General features: G+C 33.5%; 1 protein-coding gene across 1 annotated transcript; it reads left to right on the top strand.

Moving 5' to 3' along the window:
- Positions 1-732: 732 nt before the first annotated feature.
- LOC123559031 (uncharacterized) lies at positions 733-5,201 on the top strand. Its single transcript, XM_045350851.2, has 2 exons — positions 733-1,104; positions 3,709-5,201. The coding sequence occupies exons 1-2, from the start codon at positions 779-781 to the stop codon at positions 5,039-5,041; spliced, it is 1,659 nt and encodes a 552-aa protein (XP_045206786.2). The 5' UTR covers positions 733-778; the 3' UTR covers positions 5,042-5,201.
- Positions 5,202-18,026: the final 12,825 nt, after the last annotated feature.

Below are 18,026 nucleotides of genomic sequence, written 5' to 3' on the forward strand. Positions count from 1 at the left end.
TTTAAATAATTTGTATGTTATACTCTTTAATAAGTGTTAATATTTGAAAAATCAAAGTCAGAGCTCCACATGACGCAGGTATTAGATAAGTTAAAACATTCAGCATGAAATTAACGTGATAGATATCTTCTGAGGACGAATAAAGACATGCACTTATTTTGAGTAAAATATGCAATAAACTGATTTACATTTAAGTATATATGAAAATTAAGATCGTATCATGATGATTATTTTATGATTTATAACTTCATGAAGTAAATATGGTTATAAAAAGAATAACTGGGTAAACTAATGAGCTACCGTATGTTAGTGTAACATTCATTTGTTCGCTTTTGGGTGTTTTAAATTTGTTTCGAAAGTGTTTTAAGATCTATATATTGCTTTATGGCACACTATAATTCCAAGTTAATAATTGCCTCGACAAGATGTTGGTGGTGCAGAAACTGCATGGTGAGTTATAACCTTAATTAATAAAGTTGGGGACTGATAATGTACATTTCATACTTTATAAAATTTTCTAAATTCCAGTAACTGTTGGATTATCTTCAACTTTAAATATGTGTGCTTTTCATTGAATGTTTTGATCTATAATACTTAAAATGGACATAATTTTGAACAATCATTCGGCCTCAATTAATACATCATGTTTAGACAATTTAGCAAAACAATTGTAAACAGTTTTCACCCGTGGTAAATCTACCTTTAAAACTACTTCAGTCGGTCAATGTTAAACGTACATACCGATAACGAAACTAGGATTAGATAAACAAGAATTAAAATGGCGACTGTTGAAGAAGAAAAACGGGAAAATGTTTCTTTAATGTGCTCACCGTGTAAACGTAAAAGCAAGATAAAAGAAGCGGAACATTATTGTACAGATTGTCATGATTATTATTGTTCAAAGTGTGTGAAGTACCATGACGATATTCCGGTGTTATCTGGTCATAGAATTCTTGACAAAGGACACTTTAAGACAGGTACTTTGCAAGCTATACCTGTTGTGCCTACAGAACGATGTGAGAGACATAGCTTTAAGCCAGTAGTCATGTACTGCCAGAACGACGATGATGTCGGCTGTCCAACATGCATGGCAGTAGAACATAGGTACGTTTAAAAATTAATGTCTACGTTATAAATATCTTTAATTAGGCCTGATGTAGTAATTTCACGATCGTATGTACCGTATACCAATAAAACATTATTGGCTGCCAACAAAAATCAAAGCCTTGAGATGTCTGGTGGTTGCGGGTTTTGCTAGAGTTATTTTCATTCAGTCTATAAATATACATGTATAAGAAACAAATACTAATGTGTCTCATATCTAAGATAAACTCTGCCTGATCTTACATGAACAGCTGGAAGTCGGTGATGTAACCATTGACTAGAATACCTAATCATTGACAGATCTTGTATAATCTAAATGGCCAGTGTGAATGGATAGAGGATGAATAAGAACTGCTTGATCATTGATAATTCATCCGCATTGTTCATGAATGCGACTACTTTGTGTAGCACATGAACAAATTCCTTTGGATGTGATTTGGAATCAAATAAAGATGCTACATGATTGTCAGAAATACACTTAACTTTGGTAGCGGGATAAACTCGCAACCAATAAAATAGTATACCTGTTTCCTGCACGATCTTATGTCAATTTATGAATGAAATATTTAAAACATGATTGGTAGAAAACACAAATAATTCGCAATTATTTTTATAACTATTGAGTATTAAAACGAAAGTATCTGGCTGCAACCAATTCGCTTTTAAATGAACGGTTTACTCTCAGAAGAAAATATGAAAAAAAAGACTTTTTTTAAATTCTTTTATCAGGCTTTAAGCGTTTTAATGGTGGTTAAAACTTATACACACTAAACTAAAACCAAAAGTGAGCAAAAAATAAAAATTAAAGTACGATGGTTCGTTTAAGAAACACGTTTATTGTTTCAGCGTTCGACATAATACGTCGTGCGATTGAAAAAAGATCTCGTGCGCTCGAGATAAAATGTAGTGAGATTGCAATAAGATCTCGTGCGATCGAAATGAAATGGAGTGCATTTTTAGATAGGTGCGCTCGAAATAACATGTCAAGCGCTCGACATAAGGTGTTTGTGCGACTGAAATAAGATGTCGCGCGTTTGAGATAACGAAATAAAACAAAATAATGCATACCTCAAATGTTGTATTGGACTACTCTGGTGAAATGAAGAAATTTCAAAATAAAAAAATAAGAATATTCTATTAGTTCTACCTTTTTAGCATACACACATTTTTCGATTACATTATCTCGAGCGCTCGATATAATATCTCGTAAGCTCTTAAAACAAAAGGGTTATGATAGTTTTAGATAGATCACCTGAATTTCAAAGCTAAGACAGATATAAATGAAGAATCATTTGCGATGCATGTAGAGAAAATAAGCCACGGTCAGAGCGAACATGCTTTGTAATTTATCATCATGCCGAAAGATAATAGGTAAGGGTAGATCTCTCGGAAACACAGAGCACCAAAAACACAGCCCCAGAGCTACGCATTTACATAGTAGGCCCACAACAAAAAGACGCTGTAATGGAAAAATATTTCAGACGTGTTGCTTTGAACATCCAACAAGTACATATTAATATAAGCTAAGTATTGATAAAGGGGAAGGAATTGGTAAGGGGCGAAATGGGGACGGGGTTGGGGGAGGATTCCGAAGGGGAAAGTTAAACAAGGACGAATATACAAGGGAATGCCATGTTCTTTAAAAAACAGTCGCACTACAACGTAAACCACAATAGCGCAGACACTCATGTACCAAAGATAAACACACAACTACGATCAACTGAATAACATAAGAAAAACAATTTCTGATCAGTAAAAGCTGTGAAAGCATAGAATTCAACCAAGCAACATAATAGCAGAGTCTGTTCGTGAGAGGTTATGAAATGTTAAACCCCATCACTCCTCTAGCACCGGCTTTAGCGGAATTTTATAATTGTAAAACTGAATGTACTCCGTGATCCCAAAGTACCAGAAAATAAAACAAAACTAATTCCAAGTACGGGGAGACTTTTTACAGCCACCGCACCGCACTTAAAGGTTGCTGTTGTGATAGTTAATATAACCGCCTCCGCTGTTGGTGGGATTATTTATTTGTATATGTATTCAGTGGACAATATTAGCCATCACATGACAACATTAAGCTGAGATTGTTCCAGTGTTCTGATTTGTATAAAAACATAGCTAGTGGACGAGACGTGTATCATATCTATTTTAAGCTGTGAAATTCAGGTTATCAATCTAGCTAGGACCATCATAACACTCTTATTTAAAGATATTTCGAGAGGGCTCGGTATATTACTCCGAATGAACGACTCTTCAGCACACGATATCTAATCCCGAGCGTGCGACATCTTATTTCGATCGCACGACATCATTTTTCGATCGTACTACATCCGAGATATTGTTGCGAGCGCTCGAGATAATTTAGTCCAAAAGCAATATGTGTGTGTCCGAAAATTACCGCCGTTGTAAAGGATATATGAACTAATAAAATTGGTTGGTTTTTTTTATCATTATTTTAAATTTCGATATGACATCATTGTAGTCAAATGCAACATTTGAGGTAGCCTTTATATTTTGCTTGGACTTCATTGCCGTGGTATTTTGCACAGAAAACTGAGCCTAATTGCACTTTATATTCCAAGAATGATGTTTCATTTTCAGGTCATGTAAGAACGTATATTATATACCTGAATATGTTGTAAATGAGAAGAATGCTGCTGATTCTCATGAAACCATACAAGACCTTAAGAGCGTAGAAGAAGATTTAAAAACTCAACTTGACAAACACAAAGAAGAGGCTAAACGACTTTTAAGGAGGAAGGTGGAGGAAACCGATAAAGTAAAAGAATTTCGGGTAGAAATGGGTCGGAAACTTAATGAGCTAGAAAAAGATACTATTGATGAAATAGAGAAGAAATATAAAGCCCTTATAAAAAGGATTGAAGATGACATGTGTGCTCTTACAGCATTGCAAGATGAAGTCGGTATGTCACAAGATAACATTTCATCAGCTGGTTCTAATATGTCGCAGCAATTTGTGAGTCTGAAAAAGGGCAAAACAGCTACAGAAAAGGCAGAACGATGCACAGAAGACAAGACATCCGAATTCTCTAGACAAGAATTTGTGTTTCAAAGAAATCAGCAGTTGCTATCAAACCTTATGCAAGAAACACGTTTGGGTAAAATAAATCAACAACATGCTTTGTATAAACTCTCGGGAAAGAAGGTATACAATATAAAACATGAATCAGACACAGACACTTGCAAGATATACAGTGCATGTATGATTGCTGATGGATCTGTAATACTCGCAGACAACAATAATAAAAAGCTTAAACATCTTGATGCATCTTCGTACAAAGTTAATGATGTATGTGATCTGCCGAATTTTCCGTGGCAGATATGTTCTGTCGAAAAGCATGACGTAGCCGTATCTTGTTATCAAAATATCCAGTTTGTTTCGGTCGATGGGAAAATGAAGAAAACAAGGTTACTCGAAACCGACCATAATTGTTGCGGTATAGGATACAAAAATGACCACTTATATGTTACAGATTACCGCACGACAGTGTTCGTCTATAACATGACGGGGACAAAATTGAAACAGATCTCAAAAGACCAGTCGGGACAACATTTGTTCAAAAACATATTCAGTCTTGCTGTCAGCAAAAATGGAAAGAGGATCTATGTTACAGATTCTACTCACGGACTTGTTGTTCTTGACCAGGACGGAAAGCTGCTTGGGAAATACGACAGCCCTCAAGTAAAAGGTGCATGTGGATTATTTGAAATGGATGGAAGAAATGTCCTAGTGTGTGGGTATCCATCCAACAACATCATACAATTTGCTCCAAATGGCGAGGTTGAGGGAGAAGTGCTTCCGTCCGATGGTAAAAAAGGGGGTTGTCGGGCGATTTGCTTTGATCGCCGGCATTCCAGGTTAATTGTAGGACATTTTAGCAGGGATGAAATTGAAATTTATGATGTTGCGTAAATATTGTTTTACCAATGGGCGAGACAAATTCTGGACACATTTCTCTTCTAACTAGGAAATATTTCTATATCTATCGTGTTTATTTAGTTGACAGAAATAATCGTAATAAAGTAAGACTTTTTATGGACCTTTCTCTTTCTCTTTAAGTTCGTAAACTTGTCCATCAATATTCAAAAGAAGAAATACAGCGACACATTTTTAACTCTTCTATGCCTTACAGCGAGGGAGCATTGTATGCTCAAGCATAGTATTATAAAAAAATCGTCTGGAACAAAAATTAGACATTTCAACCAAAATGGTTCCCACATCAAAAATTTCTTTAACTTTAATCTGCTTATATAATGATTTCAAATACATGTAGTTCATATATAAAATGATAAGCTCTTTTAATAAAGTTGTGAATTTAAACAAGAGTACCTGTACATTTGAAAATAAATAGCTATCTATATAAGTTGAACATGTGTGGCGATACACCTAACAAGACAAAACACACAAAAAAGACAAAAATGATACAGACAAATTGGAACCTATTGTTTAAGTTTTCTTGATGCTTACATTTCACACCAAGTGTATATGTATCGTTACAAAACGCTGCACCGGTCTCAACCAATAATTATTTGCAACAAAAACAATATTTGATTTGCTCTGAACCTGCAGTGCTATAACGGATATTATTGGTCTCTGACAATATACGATCATACGATCATTAGCGAATATTTTGTCCAGGCTTCTACTTTTACATCAGTAAGTTTTCAACTAAATCAGCTGAAAAAAATATGCTGCAAATCCCTATATTCTAGCGTCAAATCAATTTGATAATAATTCTAACACGATCAGATTCCTTTTCCTATTAAACAAAGAAGGCAGAAAACAGTGAATTATCATACAACAAATCACTGTTCTGACGTCACAATTATTACGTCATGGCGTCAAATGGCATAGCGGCGCGCTGGAAAAGAAACCGATTGAAAACGGGCAAATATTTAATGAATGTCGTCAAGGATGTATCTAACAAGAGCTGTCCGTAAGATGCAGGAAAATATTACCCAAAAAGGTTAAATATCAAAAGAGTTTTAAGTTCAAAGGGGGCATAATTTGACCAAAATGCATATCAGTTATGGGACTTGCTGCTATCAACTAGTTTTATAACCCGAAGGCACATGTGAAGTTTCAGTTCAATATCTGCATTAGTTTTGGAGATAGAAACTCGCATGTAAAACTTAACCAGAATTTTCTAAGTCCAAAAGGGGGCATAATTTGCCCAAAATACATGCCAGAGTTATGGGACTTGACCCAGTGAGGTTGGTAATTGATCTAGAAAAAGAAAAAATAAGTTTCAAATCTATATGCCTTTTAGTAATTGCTGTATGTACTTGCACGCAAAACTTTAACCAGGATTTTCTAAGTCCAAAAAGGGGAATAATTTGCTCAAAATACATGTAAGAGTTATGGGACTTGATCCAGTGAGGTTAGTAATTGATCTAGAAAAAGAAAAAATAAGTTTCAAATCTATATGCCTTTTAGTAATAGCTGTATGTACTTGCACGCAAAACTTTAACCAGAATTTGCTAAGTCCAAAAGGGGGCATAATCTGGCCAAAATGAAGGTCAGAGTTATGGGACTTGCTGTTATCAACTAGTTTTATAACTCCGAAGACACATGTGAAGTTTCAAATCAATATCTGCATTAGTTTTGGAGATAGTAACTTGCATGTAAAACTTTAACCAAAATTTTCTAAGTCTAAAAGGGGGCATAATTTGGCCAAAATGAAGGTCAGAGTTATGGGACTTGCTGCTATCAGCTAGTTTTATAACCCCGAAGACACATGTGAAGTTTCAAATCAATATCTGCATTAGTTTTGGAGATAGTAACTTGCATGTAAAACTTTAACCAAAATTTTCTAAGTCCAAAAGGGGGCATAATTTGCTCAAAATACATGTCAGAGTTATGGGACTTGACCCAGAGAGGTTGGTAATTGACCTAGAAAAAGAAAAAATAAGTTTCAAAGCTATATGCCTTTAATTGATGGCTGCATGCAAAAACTTAACCAAGGTGTGACGCCGACGCCGACGCCAGGGTGAGTAGAATAGCTAGACTATTCTTCGAATAGTCGAGCTAAAAATCCTTGGTAACGTGTTAGAATCGAAATAATATATCTCCAGTCACAAGTTAAAGTCTATGTGAAGTTTTGTGGATATATGAGTTTATTAATAAACGTTTCTTTTCTGCCCCATTGACAATGCAGAGCCCATCACTCCCGGTCAAATGAAGCACTGAAAGTTACCGATGGCCTGTTGAAAAATAAAATGCAAATTGTAGAATAAATAAATACTAAAGTGTTATCTCCATAGATATCTCATGGTATCATAAAAGTTAAAACTGATGGCACGCAACTCGTCATGAATTTCAGGAAGAGAAATATATATTTCAATGGTCTGAAGAATTTAACTATCGCGATGGCAATGTCTTCGTCTGCGATGTCTTTGTATCAATAAATGACCAGTAGATTAGAGACATTTCTCAGCACCAACGAGGGAAGTTTATATTTGATAAACTACTTTCTGAGAAAATGATGAGATTTTCCTTACAGTATTAGAAGTATCATTTATATGTTTACCGAAGGAACAATTTCCATCCGTCATTTTTAATTGTTTTACTTCTTTTGATTAGGGTTCATCTTTTCGTGTATATTAAATTTTCACGGGAAATCGAAAAAATCCTGTTTCTTTTTATTTTTATTTTTTTTGGGGGGGGGGGGGTTGTTTTTGTGGGGCGGGGAGTGGAGGCGGGTTAGGGTCTTTTTCAAAACTATCAATCATATAAACGACGGTGTCTATTTGTAGCAGAGGGCACAATGCTCAGCTTTACAGTGCCACCTCACTGAAATATCATGCCATAGACATGCGACATGATATCCCACCCACTCACATTATACTGATACCGGGCTGACCAGGCCTAGATATTAACCTCTGAATGCTCAACGCTAAATGAGGAAGCTTCTTGTACAATTTTCATATCGGCCAAGGAGCGAACCCAGGACCTCCCGAATATCAGAAAGCACATATTAAACAGAGGATATTTAGTAGTTTTGTTACCCAAAACTAAAATGATTTATTCGAATTTATCATCGAAAGAGAAATTGAAAGTAAACTTCTCCCCCCATTGCCAGTGCGTACCTCGCTAACACATTAATGTGTGGCTGGTTGTAACTGTAGAGTCAGTGTACCCGGTTTCGCACTTTACTTTTGTATAAAATTTATGTTTTGCTCAAGGAATGCGATAAAATGCAAGACTAAAATGAACATATGGAAGAGTCTAAGTTTATAAATTTATGAATGAATTGTTAAAATGTTTTAAGTGCAGTTATACTAGCCAGTTATACTATCATTTACAAATGTGTCCAAATAAAACATAATTTTGACATATTAATTAAGTATTTCCTAATCTACATTATGTAACAGTTTCATTAATTTTTGAGGATACATGAAAAAAATAAAGCACCTTTCCGGGTATTTATTAAACACTCCTCGTATATAAATGTTCAAGTCTAGAAGAATGCATAAAGAGGATTCTGATACGATAGCACAACACAAAATTTAACCAAAAATGTAAGGATAGAATATGCTTCAGTCTGTCACATAACACAAAATGTTGGTAACTACATGATAACAAAAATTGCAGTTTCAACCATAATGTATGAAGCCTAAAATATGCATTATGGTATTTTCCTTTTCCTCAAAATGACTTTACTGTTTGATTTTACCACAGTATTAAAAAAAAACATTAAATGAAATAGAGTACATAGCATTTGTATGTGACTATCATAAGCAACAGTAAAAGGATCATGTCATGACATATTTATCTAAAGAGTAAACAGAAAACAGCAAAGTACCGCATCCAATAGTCAAACGGTAAATCATTGTAACAACACAGTGTCAGTTTTACTAAACGTGTACCCTCAATTTCAAAGGAGGTTAAATCTAAGTTAGTACCACAACCAATAGTTTAAAAACATACAAACATGGTTAATACGAATGTTGCAAACATGCTATTTATACTGTTATAATAAACGCATGGTACAACTAGCAGAACCTTATTTCCGCTAAATGATACAGTCCTGTAATTTTGACTTTAAGCAGCATATTGTATACCAATTCCAATCACCTTTATACAGCAAGCAGCAAATGACCGCATGGAAGCATACCTTGTAATCAGACATTTATACGTTGTTAGGCTAACAGGTAAATCAAGACATAGCTAATGGATATAATCTAATGATATGTTTATATTAGCCTTACAACTAATTAGTATGGGATATGTGATTGCTAGACTAACCTCATGTCATAAGTGAACAAATTATATCTAAAGCCTTCAAAAGACACGTTTTGAGCATCAGCGTTAAATTTTAAAACTCCCTGACTTTTGTTGAAATTTGAAAATTCACTAACCAAATTAATTCACTGACCTTGAAAAAAAATTGTCCCCGACTTTTTCACTGACCGTTGAAACCCTGTCATATATATTCCATCCCATCATCACCCCTTCTTCCGCCCCTGCCAGCTGATTTTAAAACAAACTGAGCAAAGGGTGAGAGCAGGGATAATATATTAATACAATTTCAGCATGTTTTAAAGAAGCACCGTCTGAGAAGCTGTACAGCTGACACATGGAACATAACATTGTGCCGGATATCCGTTCTGTATCGCACATGCCATGGACACCAAAATTAAACGGTCCTCGATTTCAATGAGGATAAAAGCGTATGAAGTTTGGCTCCGCCGGCATATGACATATATAAAGGGGATATCGTTCCGTATAGTTTTGTTCTAAAGAAAAAAAGTTACTGATTTCTCATTGAGTTGTCAGGACCGGTGTCATTTGACGGAATAGTTACATACCCGTCCATTTCTATCTTCTATCAAGGATTGATAGGTAGGTGCTATTTCAAAAATTAATTCCACAAATGTTTCAATTTCAGAGTTTCCCCTCTTCAACACTGATTGTAAAAAAGTGCATTTTCAAAACCTACGAATTGTCACAAAACATTTTCTAAAAAGATATTGATATACTGATGGTAGTGGCGGAAGAGGGTTGTTGGTCCTGATCCCCTGTGTCCGCGGTTTGTGTCTACAGCAAATGAACTTGATAACAGAGATGATACATGCATATAAATCTATTATCATTGCCACAAAAACAGTTTGTTTCATTGAATCAAAAGATCACTTATGCCACTCATCCATACAATATTATTTTCAATTCAGTTTAGACATCACTGTTCTTTACTTTGATTCTAAAGATATCGCCATCCTTGCCAAAAGCATAGTTTGTCATCTCCCTCCTCTCAATCATTTCCATCTTTTTTTCTTGTTCAAGTCTGGCAAACAAAGGTTCCAGTCTACCGGCGTACTCCTTGACATACTTCAGATATTCTTTCCTCGTCACGTTCAGAATCAGTCCGCCTACAAAGATTAAAAAGTGAAGTATGGTCGGATTGATTTGTTATGACATTAAATTACAAATATTCGCTATTCTGTCAAGTGAGAATTCATAAAAGGAGCAATTAGCACACTTAACACAGCAATGAATGAATCTTCCGAAATATTCAACAACAAAAATATTCAATTACAGTGGTAGGCGGGTGTAATATTAAGTTAGTTAATTACTCATTATTGTTTGTTAATTCCCGCTTTTGTAATCAATATCGTCTAATCATGAATTACGTCACAAGCAAACAACAGCAAGAAATGTCCTTGTATATTTATAGAGAACTGTATATAATTTTCATGTTAATATCGCACAAGTAGACACCGACGTTTATATGACTGAAAAAAAATTTTGAAAAAAGACGTTAAACTCGAACACACATGTTAATATCGCATTAAACATTCCACATTTTATAAGAAGCAAGAGATCAGGATGGCTAACTGAACGTGACATCACCTAAACTTGAACGTTGTTATGAATTCTGTAAACAACTTACGTCTTGTAGTATATGCACACTCAGAAAAATATACATTGTAACCTTGATTTCTTTTTATTTTATGTAGGATTGCCGTTAAGTGCACAATCTCATACAGTGTAAGTTAAAGTGCACAATTCCATACAATGTCAAAAGCTGATAATCGTTTTACTTATGAAGTTCATGTTTCTTTTGTGATATGCTGTCGTATGCATTATATTTGATGAAAGGTCTCTATCTATCCCCTTAATGTAGAACAAAATCACCAAAGTAAAATATGATATACCATAGATGCGACATTTTGAGGCATATGAAAATAATTATATCTTGTGAGGGCATAGCCCGAGTGAATTATTCTGCCGACGTATAACCAATTTTGAGATTAATTTAAGTAAAACACGATTTTTCTATGTATACATCATTTCAATTCTAATATGCCCTTTATCTATAACAGTAGAAAAAAATTAGTAGTGCTCTTTCTTGGTCGCAACAAAAAACAACGACGTAATCGCACGTTAACATTAGTTTATGCAAATATTAAAACAAAGCAAACTTGTCAGTTTGATTATTTTATGGAAGTAGTAAAACAAAGTAAACTTATCAATTTGATTATTTTAGGTAAGAAGTAAAGCAAAGCAAACTTGTCAATTTGATTATTTTATGTAAGAATTGAAACAAAGCAAACTAGCAAGGTCACATACCGCACTGTTTCAGCATCCCATCAGAAGGGTCAATGCCGCCGATATTTTTAAAGCCATGAACAGCCAGCTGAAAACATTAAATATTATTTCGACTAAATATATAATGTAAATAGTAAAGAGGAGATAGGTATGACCATACGTCTCTTGTATGACCCGGGAGCGAACCCTCGAAGTGAGCGCTATATACCACTAGGCTACCGAGGCGGAATAGGAATTAACTTCAAAACAACAAAAAATAGCATTTTATCCTGGCCACTGATTAAACTTTACAAACACCTTACCTTATATACAAACTGCTGATGGTTGTTCTACCAGTAAGTTACCAGTAAGGTTTTAACCCTTTTCATGCTGTACACGATTGATTCTGCATTTGCGACCAGTGCAATTTTAAATTACTACTGCATTTCTAAACCAGCAAAACGTCGGCATTTTATTATTCATATCAAATAATGTCAAATCATGTCCAGAAATGAGACCGTGTTTTGAAGAGTATTGTCCCTTGATTATTAAGCTATATTGGTAAAATTTGATTGTTTCCCTTTATACCATTTTAACGCGAGTATCGATTTTTGTTAATCTCTCTTATCTTGACAATCTTGACTTTACACTGGTTTTGTTAATTAGTGATATTGTAGCGACATGGAATGAAACTTTTTACACAAGGGGACTTTATACCTTGCCCGAGGCTTTTTGCAGTATATCCTTCAAATTGGTAATTTTGACTGATAATCGGGTTTTTGTTTCAAAATTGAGAGCCGGGAAGGTTATTCCCATTACTCAGCGTAACTTTTAGATATATATTTAATCTATGTGAATCATAAATTAAAAGTTAATTAATTAAAAAAATATTTTTTAAAATTTAAATATTTTTATTCAAACATGTAATTCAAAATAACACTTTTAATTTAATTGGACAAAGACGGAATTACATCGACGTACATGTTTATTATCTGATACACATAACATTGTTATTTCTTCAAATTGGTGATTTTGAATGATAATATGGTATTTGTTTAGAAATTGTCAGGAAGCATGTTATTCCCATTACTCAGCCTACTTTTTTAAAAATGTATTCAAAGGCACTGACCTCCATATTTGGCTAAAAATAATCTTCTCTTAAATTGAAGTGTGTTCATATTATGAACATTAGAAGATGAGTTTTTGTTTCTTAAATATTATATGAAAAAAAATCAAATAAAAAAAAAAAGATGACCGCGTCGGAAATCGAACCCAGGACCACCGCGACAATAAAGACATTTTCCCGTCGTCGTAACCAATAGCGCTATAATGGAGTAAGTGAATTATGACTTCAAAATATAGATTTTTTTATAATAGAGACAGTTTACCTTGAGTCAAGCGTTACAATCGCTTTTCGATTTCATCATTAAAGTGGTAAAAACAGCAAATTCTCGTGTATTTCCGTAACATATAGTTTGTCAGTAATTTTAAAAGTTTTAAAGCCTTCTTAAGAAATATAGCATTTATTTCCAGATATTTATAAAAGTATTTTTTCTAGTTGTCGAAAGATATGTTGGCCAGTGCCTTTAATATTTAAAATATTTTTTCGAGGGCGAAATACATGACATTTTGTGTATTTCAGGTCTCCTTGAAAATGTGTCTTTTCAGTTTAAAAGGTGTTTAAATATGATGGATCCGTGGCCTATAAATGCATTTTACTTTACAATAATGTGAATTTGGATTTTGAACGTTAAGATAAATTATCAAAATTTATAACTTCATATCCATAATTTATAATTTAACTTTAAAGTGTTTAGCCGAATAATATGTTTTCATATTTGCCCATTACTTTTAAGTGAGATATGTGAAAAAAGAGTAAACTGCAAATGTATGTTTTAATGCGAATATTACTTTCATTGTCTATGTGTTATATTTACACACATGTACAATATTCAAGTTTAACTATGAACATGTAGTTTTATATGTTAATCAACTTTATGTTATGTTTTAATCCAATAAATAACTCTGGTAGTGAAACTGGTATTAAATGAGTTAAAAAGTGGAATATTTTTTATTTAAACATGTAATTTAAAATAACTGTATTTTTATTTAATCTGACAAAGTAATGACATTAAACACCATGTCTGTCTAATTCAGAGACATTTACCAAGTTTCAAGTTTATTTCAAATCTTGGCCCTTTAAGGGCATCAGCATTACAGATAAATGCATATACATATACAAATTAACAGCCAAAACAGTTCAGCAAACAAATATCACGAACCATCTAAACATTAGTAACATTTACTAACAACAGGAATGTGATCAACATAAACTCAAAGTAGCATGCATGAGCCCTGTCACAAGAAAACCAACCCAACGACCCCACAAACATGGCGAATCAAAACCAGGCCATGCATCCGCGCAGATCCAGTAGAGCCCAGAAAACACCCGCACTCACTGCAGAAATTTAAAGACGTCTTAACTGACAGATTAAGCTCCACCAAAACCCCACAGATACACAGACCGGCCAAGACCCAACCAAACAAGGAATCCCTGAGAGGCCCAAAAGTAACAGAGCCCATACAAAACTTTCTTACTCGGATACAAAAATTCTTTGAATTAATATGGGATGGTATAAAAAATTGAGCATTTAAGTATGTGAAGTTTGTTGACCCGGAAGGTGGTATACCATTAATCAAATGCAGACATAATCTTTTGCACAAGAATAGCTAATTTAATGAAATTGTCCTATCTCTATTTGCAAACAGTTGTTCAAAATTATACATGTTTGGTCTTCTAAAATGCACTGATAATATATTTTCTAACGAAGAACATTAAAATGGGAACATTCAAAAATATAATGAAATTCATCACCTAAGGAGTGGTTATTACACAAATGGCAAGTTCTTAAGTTATGAGCTAGGTTAATAAAACGACCTTCCTCAATCGGTAGTTTGTGACTGCTGCATCTAAAACGACAAAGAGACTGAGCCAGGTTTTTTGGTAAAAGTTTAAGATAGTTTTCCAGTTCAAAAACAGACTTAAATATTCTATAGGTACAACATTTACTAGATCTATTTAACTGCTCATTCCAAGATTGGATATATTGGTCCTTAATTCTATTCTTAACAATATGTTTAAAATACAGTGGAGATACAACAGATTGCTTAAACCAATATCAGCAAAACCCAACTCTTGCAAAGAGTTTTTTAACATAATTTATCCAAAGCGAATGGTAAATATTTTCTTATCCAACTCATACATAAGTCTATACATAATGCTACAAATTTTATCTTTTTTAGCATTAATTATTTTGCACCAAAAGTTAAGAATTCTACCTTTTATCATTAAATCTTAGGCAAAGTGCCAAGTTCACCAAAAACCATAACATTAGGTGTACACTTTTTAACACTCAATAACATTTTTAAGTATTTCAACTGAAATTGTTTTATAATTTCAACATTACCAACACCCCATGTTTCCACACCATACAAATAGTATTGGGCTCACCATTGTATCAAACAATTGTAATTGTAAGTCATATCAAGAAATAATACTCTTGATTTCTTTAGCACTGCAAACATTGCTTTCCTTGCTGATCACACAAGTACTTTGTAGTTTTATTAAATGAACCATATAATTGAATTTCACACCAGATAACTAAAGTCCTCTACAACTTCTAATTGACTGTTGTTGAAATAGAAAGCAGGAACATGTTTACGTTTACCCCTTGAGAATATAACAACTAGTTTATCCGGTGTCATCATAGTACACATGTACTATGACGGGCAAAATTTTCCAAATTAGTAAAATCAGTGATATTCAAACGCTAAGGGAAGCAAGAAAACATAAAAATAACTTAAAAATAAACTCATTGAAAGAAAGATTAACTTTTCTAGTTTACTTCAATAACTTAATAAATGTTGTGACATGATTATAAATATCAGAATATATCATTTTAAAAAACCATGTAAAGCTTAAAATCTGTCATTTCCTACAGAAATCAATGGGACTCTAGATCAAAATTAGTTACTTATTTCAAACGCACAGTGAAGCAAGAAGATCATATTTTATTTTATCAAAAATTATATTGAAAGAAAGTGCAAACATTGCAGATTACTTCAATATCTTAATAAATATTGTCAGATAATGCTTTTGATGTAATTTGATGTGTTAAAGTTTTTCTCCTTCTATATTTCAATAGGCGTAAATTGACCGATAATGGCTAATCGATACACTCGATAAGCTGTTTTCAGGGGAGACAATTTCGCCAATAAGCCAGCAAATTGGCTGAGATTTCTGGGTATGTCTTGCTTTTATAGCCCTTTGCGTTGTGTTTTAACTGAAGGGAAAGGCAATGTTGTTCTTATGTTAATTCCGTCTGCTAGAACTTCTTGAATCATTTAAAGAAGTGAAAGAATTTTCAAAATCGGCTTAAAAATGATAAAGTTATGAGTATTTAAATATTTGATAAAATGGCGGCCATTTTGTTTCCATGGCAACAAAAAAGGCGGATTTATTAACTTTCTAGATATATATCTGAACTGTATTTTACTTATATCTGTAAAACAATTTCTCTACCTTTTCAAGCTATAATGAAAGAAATTACCATGTTTTACATCTTACACTCAAGAAACATATGAAATTAATCTATTTAAAAGGTTATTTGCTAAATAAAGAATTCACAGTGTGTAAATGATGATAAACACACTAAAATGGCTGCCTCCATGATCAGCCATTTTATTAAATTTCAAACTGCCATATCTTTTTCAATAGTTATCCGATTTTAAAAATTCTTTCAGCCTTATGAAAGGCTTGAGGATGGCTTTCATATAGAATTAACTTATTGTCAGGCATTCCTTGCCCTTTAACTATGAATAATGGAAGTGCAAATCCTTGTTGATCAAAATAAGTTTATTAATTACTTATCAAAGTCCTTTAAGATATTTCAGAAATACAATTCAATCATAAAAGCTGTTTCTCTCTCTCCTTAAATATTACTTAAATAAATGAAAATCAACAAAACTATCAAGAGCGCCCTGACGCAAAAAGTTGGCAACTCGAAATTAAGATGTAGCTCCTTAGATAGCTACTCTGAAAATGCGCAAGCAGCTTTACATAAATCAGTCAGGCGGTCGGAAACTTATGTGTCCGTCCACACCAACGGCTGAATGACATAAAAATTCGCATATAGAAATTTATCAATAAAATATGCATTAAATAGACTATCCTGTCAAAGGTCAAAATCCCATAAAATCTTACATTTCCTGGCAAATCATTTATAATTACTATCATGGAAATACAAAAGAATACAGTTATTACTTTTGTGCAGAACTGAAGATTTTCATCAAGAATAAGTCCAAAATCTGATTTCAATTTTTCAATAAAGCGTTCATAAATCTGTCTCGAGATGAAAGTAATTGAGTACTTGATTCGCCCTGCTTGACATTATATAATATTCCATTAAACAAATCATGTATTGGTACCTCACAATTATTTTCTGAGAAAGAGTTGAACAATATAGCTGCGATATTTATCATTACACTTTTGAAGTGTAGTCATAAATATATGATAATATCAGTGAATATCACAGTCTATGGGCTTGACTAAGGTGATATTGACCTCGGCATATCGGCCTCGGTGAATATCACTTTGATCAGGCCCATGAAGTTTGATAGTCGCCTCATCACCATACAAAAAAATGTTTATCATTCATCGATCTTCGGAATTTAGTTTTGCCATTTATAGTTAAACGCCTCCTTTCATAACATTTTTCCTTCTAACTATCATGTCAAATGAACAATCAGTATGATTACAAACAATTCCATTGGCTAAGAAATGTATCATGATGCATACCCGTGTGTTTTATGATGGTTATATAAAAAAAGATATCTGATATTTTCTAAGTCCAAAAGGGGCCATAATTCTTGCAAAAAAAACGGATGGAGTTATGCTTCTTGCTGTAAAGAGTCAGCTTTCGGTGGTGAACAAGTCTTGCAATTTTTAAAGCAATAGCTTTGATAGTTTAGGAGAAAAGCTGACCTAAACTTAAAACTTAACCAAGAAATCTATTTTCTAAGTCCAAAAGGGGCCATAATTCTACATTTGTTGACCTTGGTTTTGTTAACACTCAATTCCATTGAATAAAATAATACCATGCCGCTTATTTAACACTTGATGATCTTAGGTTTGACAACATTCAATTCAATTGGCTAAAATAATATCATACCGCTTGTTTAACACTTGATGACTTTTTGTATCCAGTAAACCCGTTACTGGTTCAGGACAATTCGAAATGGACAAATCAAACAAAAATAAGTTTTCCTTAGTACAACATTATTACATAATATAAATCAAATAATTGTT

Source organism: Mercenaria mercenaria, chromosome 5, assembly GCF_021730395.1.
Source record: "Mercenaria mercenaria strain notata chromosome 5, MADL_Memer_1, whole genome shotgun sequence".
NCBI classification, from domain to species: domain Eukaryota; kingdom Metazoa; phylum Mollusca; class Bivalvia; order Venerida; family Veneridae; genus Mercenaria; species Mercenaria mercenaria.